Below are 12,798 nucleotides of genomic sequence, written 5' to 3'. Positions count from 1 at the left end.
TCGGTACGATATTGGCGTAGCATGTACCCAGCCTTATAAGATATTTATGGTGGAATTAAATTAGCCACAGTAATTATTGCTATTAATTGATCCCTGGGGGTTTATTCATTAACTAAAATAGCCGGCAGCATTAGGGATTCTTCTCTGCCTGCCAGGGGGCAGGAAATAGAATCTCCGACCACTGAACTCTTTTTTTGGCTGTGAATGTGAAAGCACATGGATCCGGGAACTTAGCAATGAAATGATACGTGAGCAATTGAATTCACCATTCATACAACTATAGACAAGCGTGACAACTGAATAGAATACATTACAAATTGGCGCTGCTCTCACCTCAGCTGCTCGATCTCCAAATTGTGCAAGAACTTTGGTTCTGTAATCGGGAACAATGGTCACAGGGTTTTCAGTCAAATTCACAGTTTCCAAGCATGGGAGGTTGCCTAGATTTCTTATTTCTTCTACCTGAATAAAAAGAAGACTCCTTAAAATGTTTTCAGCTTGTATATGACATTATAGTGCAAATGAGATTGGCACAAATGTAAATACGCCCCTTAACCAGGATAACAGGCATTACTTAGGAGGGTAAAAGGATGTGAGGTTGACACATGAAATAAGTCGACAGGTTTGGGGAATCGACACAAGCATTCGGTCGACAATGGCTACGTCGATAGTCAAATGTCCACATGACATTTTTATGGGTTTTTTTTCAGCCGACAAGTGCCGCGACATGCAGTATTTTTTGCCCTACCATACACTAGGTTGTGGAGGGAGAGTAGAACAGTGTAATGGTGTATATCAGTAGTAAATGGCCATTCAATTCGTTATTTATTAAAGCTGACCGTTTACATACAAGTGGAAGGATAATGGGGCAGATGTATTAACCAGCGTTAAGTGCAAAAATGCACTTAACGCTGGTTAACTGGGGGGGGGATTACGTCTGTCCCTAATGTATTACTAGCGCACCTAACGTGCGCTAGTGACAGCCCGCCGAGTTACGCTCAGCGGGGCTGTCCCTGCAATCCCCCCCAGGGATTAACGGCCGGGGCGATGTATTAACAGCCTTCAAGGCGTTAATTCGCCCCGGCCGCTTCGCCAGCTCAGGGCTAGCGTTGTCCTATCCCCACTATGGGGACAACGCTAGCCCTGCGTCTGGCTTGGGCTGCGCTGGAGATCTCGCACATGCCCAGTGCGGCCGGCCGGGGGACAGGAGATAGCGCATCAGTATTAACTGATGCGCTATCTCCAGAAAGGGACATCGCCGAAGGGGGGAGTTAACGCTCCCCCGCTTCGGCAGACAAGATGTTAATACATCTTGTCGATGTCCCTTCCTGCTTCGCCTCGCTATTGAGGCGAAGCAGGAAGTATCATAGCGGCGCGATAAGCGCTGCTATGATACATCTGCCCCAATGCCACCAAAAATAAAGTTGGTAAAGGTACACAATAAATTATAATGAAGATTATAGCGATGTCGTCATATACAGGTAGTGTCTACACTCCAGATGCTCCCAGAAGAGTAGTGTATGGTGGGGCTAAGGCTCTTATTCTGGTTCACTTGCAAAGGAAAATTCTTTCTCAAATGGACAAAACCATGTGCACTGCAGGTGGGGTTGATGTTACTTGTGCAGAGAGAATTAGATCTTGGAATTTATCCTCCAAGAAATATAGAGGTGAATACAATTTGCTGCGGCAATTTATGCAAACTCATTAATCCCCCAAGCTATTCAAGTAGCCCTGACTGCAACCAGGAATAAACAGGAATTTCTTTAGGCTCTGAGCAGCCCCAAACAGAAATCCCCGATAAATAGGCGGCTATCGGGCGCCGGACACCCGTTAACAGATAAGTCCAGCAACTTATCCTAGATTCTATGTGCTAACATCTGATAACAGGCTAATAAAACAGGTGGGAAAAATGGGCTTTATTTGAATAGCTCTGGCCGTTAAAACGACCAGGGCTACCAAATTTTTACACGCCTGGTAATCAGGGCTAATTGAATTCACCCCACAGATTCAATCAATATAAAAAATTCAATCAATTTAGAAGAAAACCCACTGCTTATAAACCTACAGGTGTCCTCATATAGCTAGCCCCAATATGCCTCGATGCACAAGATGCCTGGTGCAAATGAGTCCCCAGGTCCCATGCAACATGCCAAAAAAACACAGCCAGATGCCAGCAGAGTCTCACGTGACCTGGCGCACTGAGTGGGACAGTTTGGCGCGGCTGCAGCAGTGATGTATGAGGACACATCTACAGTTTTGTGGTGGTTACTCAAGAGCAGAAATGGGAATACCTCTTTGATGTTGTTGTTGCTCAGATCCAGGTTCACGAGAGAATATAACTTATGAAGGCCTCTGAGGCTCTCAAGAAGATTTCCTGCTAAATTTAAAGTTTTAATATTTCCAATCTTGGAGTGGACGCCTTCCAGTGCAGAGAACTTGTTGTAGGACAGATCCAAGTGAATCAGATTGTACAGATGCTACACAAAGCAGGGAAGACAAAAGAATGTTGTACTTCAGCCATCATTAGAATCCGCAACACATCAGCATTTACTTTTACAGTTACAGCTATGAAATTTAGGTACTAATCAACATAACTGAATGTTCTATGACAGGGCTGTCTTAACTGTGGACAGGCAGGTCTAATGTGTTGGGATTGGAGACTGAGGGGGGTATGCAATGTGCCGCCGCTACTTCAGACGTGGGAAATAGCGGCGGCTCCCTATTCAATGCTGTCATTACCGACAGCATTGATGCTGGGATCACGGCAGAATGGGCCCGACTTCAGAAGCGGTCAGGCCCATTTTGCTGATAACGGCATGGATTGTTGTTATCCGGGCCGCAGATCGACAATCCACGGCCGTTTCCGCAGCCACACCCCCTTGAATCCCGTCTGTCGTTTTGCGGTCGATCTGACCGCAAACGGGCCTGGATCACGGCTGTCAGCGAGGAATGACAGCCGTGATCCCAGATTACCCCCCTGAGTATGTATTACAAGGACCATGCTGTATTCACAACCCAATATTCCAACCAGAGTTAAACATTCAGTAAATATGGGAAGAGAGAACATGTACTGTATGTAGCAATTGTCTGAGGGGAGCATGACATAACCTACAGCAGTGGTCCCCAAACATGGTCCTCAAGGAGACATAATGATCCAGGATTTAAGTATATCCATGCTTGGCCACAGATGAATTAATTAGTACCTCAGTCTGTGCTGAGCCAGGGATATACTTAAAACCTGGACCGTTCGTGCTCCTTGATAAGAAAGTATGGTAACCACAGATCTATAGGACTTTATTATGAGCATATTTTTTAATGTACATTGGAAATAAATGCAATCAATTGTTCTTATGGATAAATTGCATAGAAATGTAGATGTTCTTGAAAACTGCAGTAGATTTTATTTCAGAATGTTAAACTACACTATAGCTATGAAAAGTGAAAAATAAAAAAGATTTTAACATTGTCGAATGTCGACATTGTCCTGCGATTGTCTGAGCTTACAGACTTTCCGAGAAAGGAAATAGTTGCTGCTCGCCTAGTGGGTGTGTCTGTGACCGCAGTAGCCAGTTTATTTGGGATATCGTGAGGAACTGTATGAAAGGCAATAATGACACATACCGTTTCCAAAAAGCATCATCAGCTAAACACAAGTGTGGGACAGAAGGGCATTGAGGAGGATTCTGTCCAAGAATAAGAAGACAGCCACTGCAAAAGTGTGAATTTGTTTGTTCCACACACTCCTCTGTCTATAAGTGACAGTATAAGTGACTCTATAACAGTGAGGAGGGAACTGCAAAAGTATGATATTCTCGGGTAAGCTGCAGTTCCCACTGGTAAACTCGGTGAATCCAAAGAAGCGGACAGAGTGGTGTAACACTCATAAATCCTGGACTACCGAGCAATGGAAGACTGTCCTCTGCTGAAATGAATCGTACTTCACCTTGTGCCCAACCTCAGGATGAGTTTATGTGTGGAGAACACAGAGCCAAGAATAGAATTTCTGATGTGAAGAGTAAAGCATGGTGGAGATGATGATGATTTGGGAGCTAGATCATAATATTTTCCTGGCCTCAATATCACCATGCACGGTTCGGTTACATTTTGGCCGTCTAACACTAGTTTTGCCTGTCAGTTTGACCATAAATAATTGTAGGTGCAGATTTATTAAGCCTGGTAATGTCATAATGTGGAAGGTGATAACACAGCAGCAAGTCTGCTCCAGTTTTAAACCTCAGGCTGTAACTTGATAGTTAGGAGCTGATTGGCTGGTGCGTTATTACTGCGCACTTTATCACTTCACCAGGATTAATAAATCTGCTCCTTGATTTGGTCCTAGACCTAAGGGGTTATGGACTTTTAGATCTACAGTGTCTAGGTCAGGCATGGGCATGCCTTGCCACAGTTTTGATATAAGGGAATGCTAAAACTGTGGCAATGCATGCTGGGATATGTACTCTCTCAACAGTTGGACAGCCACAGGTTGGCCAAGTCTGGTCTAGGTCTAAAATCAAAAAAGAATTTGTGGACATAGGTTGGTATGGACACCATATAAGTGTACCGCTGCACTCGCCATGCTTCAGGCGCGGTGCCTCACTGCACTTGGCACACTATTAGAATCTAACTCTATGCCCGCCAAGTGGATGGTAAAGTATTTTTAAAAAATTAAATCCAGAAAAACTCATGTCGACCAATAATAGTCAACCTTTTCATTGTCTACCTAGACACTGTAGAACTAAACGAATACCACCTGAGGCACCCCTGAAAGAGCCTCAAGCAACCCAGGGAACCAATGACCTAGGATATTACCACTTTCTTTTATTTCACAACTACAATCCACGTCAATATATTTAAAATGTTATTTTCACAGAAGTAAACATAAGCCCCACTGCTCATTTTGATTGGCAGGAGGGTGAATCTTGGTGTAGTTTCTTTTGAAACCAACCAAGCAGCCACGTTCATCTACGGTCTTGCTCTACCAGGTAAATGACCCTGGAATAGTGCAGCAATGTATAATGTGAGTGCAAGGTCTGTAACCTGGCTCCAGCCTCCAGTTGCTGGGGCCCACCATGGATTTCCCAGTTGCCTGTGGGCCAGACGAACCTGTCTTTAAATGGAAAAGTTTTGTCATGTCATTTAATCAAGCCCCTTACCTGTAAATTCTCAATTGAGGACAAGTTATTGTGACTCAAGGCCATAAATTCTATTTGTGGAGTAAGTTTCTGCAAAGAGACAAACGTTAAAAATAGGTAAAATAAGCCACTTAATATTTCATGTAAAGGACATCTTTAACAAGAATTATTTTCAAGCACCATTAATTACACAGCTCAATTTTGAAAAGTAATAATTGTCTTACCACTGAATCATCAATAGCAGCGATCTGGTTGTGGCTCATATCCACAGTAGTGAGGGTTCTCCATTTTGGAACCACAGCTGTAATAGGAGAGTCCGAGGATGAACCTTCTGCCTCCCAGTGATCGAATTCAAGAGCTTCAGGCACTAATATTTCCTGAAGATATAAAACAATTCAGTTGTATAATATTTGCACTATACATGTACACATGTGACGACACACACACAGCTTCCATTAACATGTCATTTAGAAGCCCTTTAAACATTGTATTTCCCAGACTTCAATAATGTGAGCGGATACGTACGCAAGGAGTTCTAATAATGTACGTTTCTGCACTTTCACCACTATGTGGGACCAACGTCAACTACTTCAGTGCCTAAAAAGAAACCCGCTTTGGCTATGGCATTGAGGAAAGAAAGGGCAATTAAAACCGCTGCATTTTAACTGGAATACACAAGGAACAAGTTTGGGTTGATGAATCGAGTTGTGAAAAGAGGTGAGAAGTAGGCCGCAACAACCTTTGAGGTGTGATGGAATCGGGATCCCGGCACTTGGTATGTCATCGTTCGGACGTCCAACAGCGATACTCAGGATCCCTTTTAAGTATGCAGGCTAACCCTTCTCTACCCCCTAACCCTCCCTTCCCCGCAGCCGAACCTTAAACCACAACGATAGGACAGTATACTGGTCCGAGCGCTCTCATGGAAATTTGCACGGCAACGCAATGTTTTTATTTTGTGCATGCGCTGTGTACGAGCGGCCATGGCGAACAGAGTGTTCGGCGGGCGATTGCACACAACAGTGTGAGAGGTAGGTGTGGGGTAGAAGGCAGGTGGATGCGCCCATGGGAATGCCCAGCGTTTCATGGGTGTTCCCATGAAAACACTGGGAGTTCTCATGCTAATGCCCCGATGATGTGGGTGCCGGGGGTGGGCAGCTGACATCACCGGATGTTTATGCAAAACATCCATTCGCAGCCTTGCGGGTGAATTTGCCCTGCGAAGGGGTGTGGACGGCAACGCGAGCGGGTGGGCTTAAAAAGACATGCAGCGCTGCGAACTTCTAATCGCTGCATGTCAACCAGAATAAGGTCCTTAGAGCCTAACGCCAACAGTCCTCTCATCACAGCCTAACCCTAAATGTGCACCCTTAGTGCCTTACCCTAACAGTAATTCTCCCTCTAGAGCCTAAACTTCTGGAATAATGAAGATCACAATGCTGACAGTAGTTAGGATTCCAGCACCTAAGTTTCCACTCCCGGCATCCTGTACCCAGGTATGCTAACCGGATCCTTTGGTCATAGGTACAAGCTTAGTTGCTATGAGCAACTTTTCACTGGTACACCTCGCCACTCTTTTCACTGCTTGATAAATCAACCTCTTTGACAGGCGTGTACCCAACCTAAAGGTGCCCACAGACGCATCAATTATCGAATGCTTTTTGTACTTTTTAAGCACAAATTGCATCTTATGTACAATTATTGGATGGTGTTTATGTGCTTGTGCGATGCGATGCGCGTTCCCGGTAGCCCGATATTGTATGTCTAAAAAAGTACGTGCTGCACGTACTTTTTAGACTTCATCTGAAATTTAACATTACAAACATGGGTTCATCACATCACATCTTATGCATCCAAGTGCACATCTCATAGCAAGCTGGAAGAAAAATTGTATAGAACCATTGTACAGACAAAAACGCATAGCACAGTACAATTGTAGCATCTGTGGGCAAAGACAGACACCACACTGACCGAATGACCAATCAGATGAGTGTACATATATTTTTGATTTGCCGCTTGATACGTCAGTCCCTGTCATGCAGCTGGGCAGGCATTTGAAATTGTTCACCCAGCTGTGATGTCAAGCCCTGCAGCAAGTGTACTGACTGCCCGTACACACAGTATGATTGGCTGTGCTGCAAGGCCGACGCAATGGGGGAAATTTACTAAAGGAAATTTGTAAAAAATAGGTGTATTTGTATCCAGAAATACACTTATTTTTAACATTTACTATCCCGAAAATACAGCAATTCGTATTCGTATTGATAGCACATCAATACGACTACGAATTGCCGTATTTTCGGGATAGAAAATGTAAAAAATAAGTGTATTTCTGGATACAAATACACCTATTTTTTTTACAAATTTCCTTTAGTAAATTTCCCCCAATATGTCTGAACAAAGTTGTTACAGACATATTGCTGGTACTTTCCCACCTATATGCCCTCTATATTATATAGGCCACTGTGTTTTCAGTGTAAGAAAATAACTTGGCTTCATGTAACAAATACTTTTTATGCAATAAAATAAGATCTGTTGCAATTCCTAGAGACTTCCTCATTTGCCATGAGATTTAGGAACAGGAATGGGTTTCCCTATCAGCGTAACCTATTCTGACCTTACTATCAACTACAGGAAATGTTCTATAGGAACCACACAGGAAGAATTCAAATGACACCGACAGCTTTAAACTGTATAAAGAGAAATACATCACAAAAGTAGTTTAAATATTATGAAATAGCAGATGAAACATCGCACCTTCATCGATGATGTTGAAAATTGAACGGTCATGGTTGCCAGGCTCTTCTTGCAAGAAGTGAATCCTTTAATGAGTTTTGCATCAGAATGTAAGATCTGAAAAACAGGTTGTTAATGTGATAAGACGCCAATACTCTGCTTACAGAGAACAATAGCTGGCTCAGGCATTTCCTGAAGGTTTTCCATAATTATCTATGCTGAGTACATCCAAATAAATGCAACGTAAGGGAATTGTGGTGACAGCATCAGTAGCGTCATGTGATAGATGTACGCTTGGCTGGAAGGTATCCTGCAGTTACAGCCCGGACAGCAATTGTCTAGAAAGTTCACAGAAAAAAAAAAAAAACTGACAAATTCCAGTCAGATGAAAATATTCCCAGAAAGGCTACAGGGAGTTTGTGCTTGTACATGGCCTCTCTTACATCCATAACTTCCTGAGCTGCTTGTGCACTTATAACCTCATGTACATTCAGCAGATAGAATGGAATCTCCCACAACGGTACTTGTTTCACAGCATGGCTCCCACTAAGCTAATTGCTTAGTGGGCTATTCTGCGTAGGGAAATCGCATCGCATGGGCCATTTTAGTGCTGTACGATGTGATTTTTTAATGTAATTTATTCACTGCTCTGTGCGCCCCAGGGGATCGCATCGCATTGCACCCCCAGCAAAATCGTATGCGATCACATGCAATTTTATAGGGTGTGTGATGCCATTACATTAGCTATACAATAATATGATAATGTCATACAAAGAGGTTGTAGGCGCCTCCCCACTATCCACGCCACCCCAAAGCGTGGCGAGCGTACCCCCACTATCCACGTCGGCGTGGAGTTCATTTTATATAGTGCACCGAGCCCGAAGCATGGCGAGCGGACGCGGAATACATGTAAAGTAATCCACTGCACTCGCCACGCTTCGTGCTCGGTGGCTCGCTGCGCTCGCCACACTATATGAAATCAACCCCAAGGATAGTGGGGGTATGAATACGTCGGAGGATGCGTTCCGCCATTGCTCGCCACGCTTCGGGGTGGCGTGGATAGTGTGTGTGGGGGGGGGGTTGCGTAAAACATCATTGTATGTCATTATTGTAAAGCTAATGTAATGGCATCGCACACCCTATAAAATTGCATGCGATCGCATGTGATTTTGCAGGAGGTGTGATGCGATCCCCTGGAGCACACAGAGCAGTGAAGAAATGACATGAAAAAAATCGTATTGCATCGCATGGCACGGCACTAAAATGGCCCATGCGATGCGCTTTCACTACGTCAGCGTACGTAGAAAATCTGGGCGCCGTGCTAGGAAACAAGTACCCCCACACCAGTGCATTCCTCTTGTATCTAGGGAATACCCCCAAACGTATCCATTCTTCCTGTATCTTTGAGTGGGCATCTCTCAAAACCAACATGTTTATCTTGAGGAGATATATATACGTGATGTATGCTGGAGAAGAGCATTGCCCAAACCCAACAGGTCCTGTATCTTAAAGAGAGGAGACAGAACCCCAGACACACATTCCCTTCTCCTGTATCTTATGGAGAAGAGTGGGTATTGCCCAAACCGAACATGTGTATATTGAGGAGACTGATAACCCCACATTCACCCTCTCCTGGATCTTAGTGCCAGATGTTTCATACTTCAAAAAGTGATAAAATGGAGAGTGATAAAGCGCCAGTCAATCAGCTCTCAGCTGCCATGTTACAGGCTGGGTTTGAAAAATGACAGGTAGGAGCTGATTGTCTGGCTGTATATCACTTTGTGAAATTTGATACATCTGCCCCTTGGAGAGGTTTTTTGCTCATAGCAATACCCCTCATCTTTCTCACACCCTCATTTCCCTTACACGCAGCTATGTGCTTTTTTAATCCTTGTATAAATATAGGTCTGTCCTATATCCAGCAGGACCTATATATATATATATATATATATATATTGGGGGGGGGGGGGACACACAAATTTACTTTGTACTCCATATCTCTTGTACCTGGGAGAGATGTACGCAACAGAGGTCTCTACCTATAAATATCACTGCATATGGGGGTCAGCACAGAGGGTCTTTCTTCTGTAAAGAAGAGACAAATGATCCTACTACACCCATGGACAGAATGAGTGCCACAAGTGAGGTCAGCTGTATGAAATAACTACATGGTACAGTAAACTAATAGCTCATTGGTGGTAAAAGGTTAGCAACATTTTCACAGAAGTTCAGCAACTGACTTATCTGCCTTATACAAGTTAATTAGGAAATTAAGCGTTTGATTTGTTGATATTGTTTACTGCAAACTTTGCACCTAAACATAAATGAAAAGAATATACAGGTGCACTTTTTACTTAGAATTTCAGGAATGTACACCAGGAAGTAAATTCAATTCTGAGTGCAGAAAACCTGCATATACAGTAGGCTAAATCTGTGCATTTTAAGATTGGGCAGCAGTTGGGAAAGTTCTGGGGGTGGGTGCAGGTTGCGGCTTGGGCAGTGCAGGGTGAATGCAAAAGTTGGGGTAGAGCTGGGTGATGAAGAGGGGGAAACATCAGACAGCAATTGGGGTACTGCTTTGAGCAGGTAACAGTTGGAATAGAGAGGGATAAGAGCATGCAGCATTTGAGGTAGGGTAGGGGTAAGGATATATAGAAGCTGGAGCAGTACTTTGGGCAAGGATCGGATTAGGGGCAGGCAGTGTGTAAGTGTACATAGCAGTTGGTAGCCCCAGGCATGGTCACATTTGTCCGCTTCTAGCTTGAATTGCAGCCCCAGCTTGTATCTCAGCACCTGGTTCTAGACCTCCAGCTATCATGATCTGGAAAGCGCCCACCCTCCCTAGCCTCCTGTGTGCAAGCAGATAGGGATGAAGTTCGGGCTGCTTGAGGGGCCCAGTACAATTGACATAATGGGGGCAACACTGCTGCTGCAGCCAGGAAAGGTGCAAGGTGCTTTGACGGAGGTGGTGCACAGAGCCAGAGGAGATAGGGAGTAGAACCTTCTGAGAATGAGAAGCTGGATTCCTAGGCTAAGCCAGGGGAGGAGGATGTCACACGCAGAGCTAGATCCAAATTGCAGAAAGGCTATAGCGTGTATTTCTGGTCATTGCTGTAACCTTAAATGCATGATGTAGAGGTGCGTTAATGGGGTTTACAATGACACATTGCTGGCATCATTCCGGGAGTCATGGCGTGAAATAAATCAAAAGTGTAGTTAAGTGTGGTAGGTATACAGTGATTATTCAAATAATAGTAGCATAACTAGTAAATGGAGGAAGGACTAAAAGAAAAATGCAGTTAAGTCATAAATGACTAACCTCTATTTGACAAAGTGATTTAAACACAGACAGGTCATATGGCAGTAAGTGCTCTTGTATATTGCTGGTTCCAACAGGACCTCTTGTACCGCTGATCTAAGGAAGAACATGAGAAAACATCTCTGTAATAACACAAAGTAGCTAGTAAAAAAATCTGTGCTGCAAACTACAAATGAATTGTATTGCTGAAGATTAAATTACTGAGTTTTAACATGGTGGTTGTAATGCCACCAAAAGAAGAATGTAATGGGCCCAACACATGGGGAGATTTCAGCGCATTTTCTAAGCGATCTGACTAGATTGCTTAGAAAACTACCCCAAATTTCTCTGTGTGTAGGGGCCATAGCGAAAGCGATTCCCGACCCCGCGTGTCGCTATTCCTGAGCATGCATACAGGATAAATCTAATCAGATCGCCGGTCAGGGTCAGTGTTCTCACCAGAAAACTGGCCCTGACAATTCGCTCAGCACACATCGCTGTGTGCTGAGCACAGTCTTCTCGTGTGTAGGTCCAAAGAAACAAAAGTGTACAATTTTTTTTTTTTAAAAGAAGGCCCAGAATATCTCCTACCTTTAAATATTTGAGCCTACATGTAAAGTCAAGGATATGTCCCAGGTCGGTTTTGGCATCTCCATTGACGCATGTTGGTTTGGTGTGTCGTAGCAACTGTGTCACTGCGTACAACTGCAGAGGTCTCATATGGAACACTTCTCCTGCTACAAGTAACTGCTCACCTTAAAGGAAACACAAAAGATCATTCAAGCTAAAATAAAATAGTACAACACATTTTGGGATTTTAACATAATATCTCCAAGAGTTTTGCAGTACTAATAAGCATTGGATACCAGCAGATGAGCAGCAACGTGGACAGCTTTCCATAGTGTCCTGCTATGGAAAGTCGTCCACTCCTGGGGAAAAATAAAAAAATAAAAAAAATAAAAATCGCTCAGCTTGCATGCATTCAGGGATTTTCAGCCCATCGATTTTCCCCATCACCGCTGAACAAACATGCTGGGAAAAATCGCCCAGTGTGTATGGACCTTTAGTAATACTGAAAATGATGGCATCTGGTTGGAACAGATCTTCCAGCTCACAGTCCACCACTATATAAATATGGAGCGCTTCAGTCATTAGTCAGACCTGCACGTAGGGCTCTGGGATCTGCCCTGGGCCGATATGCAGATTTTAAATGGTTAATATGTACTTCTTTGCCCATATGATTTACCACAAAAGCCACTCAACCACAACCATGGCACTAAACCATAAGTCCCTTCTGGAAGGTTCTCTGAACTTTATGTCAGAGAATTCATCACTTTTATACAAATTATCACTGGGGGGGAATGAAGACATGTACTTTTACCATTGTGATAAAGCTCCTCGGCCAGAACAGCTGCAATTCCATGGATTTCCTGAAAGCACAAATGATCCATTATTACACTTGAGGAAAGCATAAGACAGTCACGGGTGTGTGAACCTGCGGCCAATCAGCCGTGCAGTGATCCAAACTCCACACGTGACAGGAAATAGCTCTGCATTACAGCACTTACAGTAATATTAGCAGCCTGAGAACATACAGGAATAGAATAGAAATGTGGATGCACAACACATTTA

The 12,798-nt window shown here is 43.7% G+C and overlaps 1 protein-coding gene across 3 annotated transcripts in view; it reads right to left on the bottom strand.

Annotated features, from left to right (window-relative positions):
- Positions 1 to 12,798, bottom strand: part of NISCH (nischarin) — a 70,078-nt gene that overhangs the window by 41,379 nt on the left and 15,901 nt on the right. For all 3 annotated transcript variants that reach the window (XM_083156374.1, XM_083156376.1, XM_083156375.1), the window contains exons 4-11: positions 12,548 to 12,596; positions 11,758 to 11,921; positions 11,188 to 11,283; positions 7,890 to 7,985; positions 5,357 to 5,509; positions 5,154 to 5,222; positions 2,292 to 2,477; positions 334 to 462 (exon numbers count right to left, since the gene is read on the bottom strand). In XM_083156374.1, coding sequence (XP_083012500.1) covers positions 334 to 462; positions 2,292 to 2,477; positions 5,154 to 5,222; positions 5,357 to 5,509; positions 7,890 to 7,985; positions 11,188 to 11,283; positions 11,758 to 11,921; positions 12,548 to 12,596 — 942 coding nt within the window. The remainder of the gene's footprint in view (positions 1 to 333; positions 463 to 2,291; positions 2,478 to 5,153; positions 5,223 to 5,356; positions 5,510 to 7,889; positions 7,986 to 11,187; positions 11,284 to 11,757; positions 11,922 to 12,547; positions 12,597 to 12,798) is intronic.

This window comes from Crinia signifera, chromosome 8, assembly GCF_055691185.1.
Source record: "Crinia signifera chromosome 8, ASM5569118v1, whole genome shotgun sequence".
NCBI classification, from domain to species: Eukaryota; Metazoa; Chordata; class Amphibia; order Anura; family Myobatrachidae; genus Crinia; species Crinia signifera.
The sequence above is the reverse complement of the archived record's forward strand: the minus strand, read 5'-3'. Positions and strand labels throughout refer to the sequence as shown.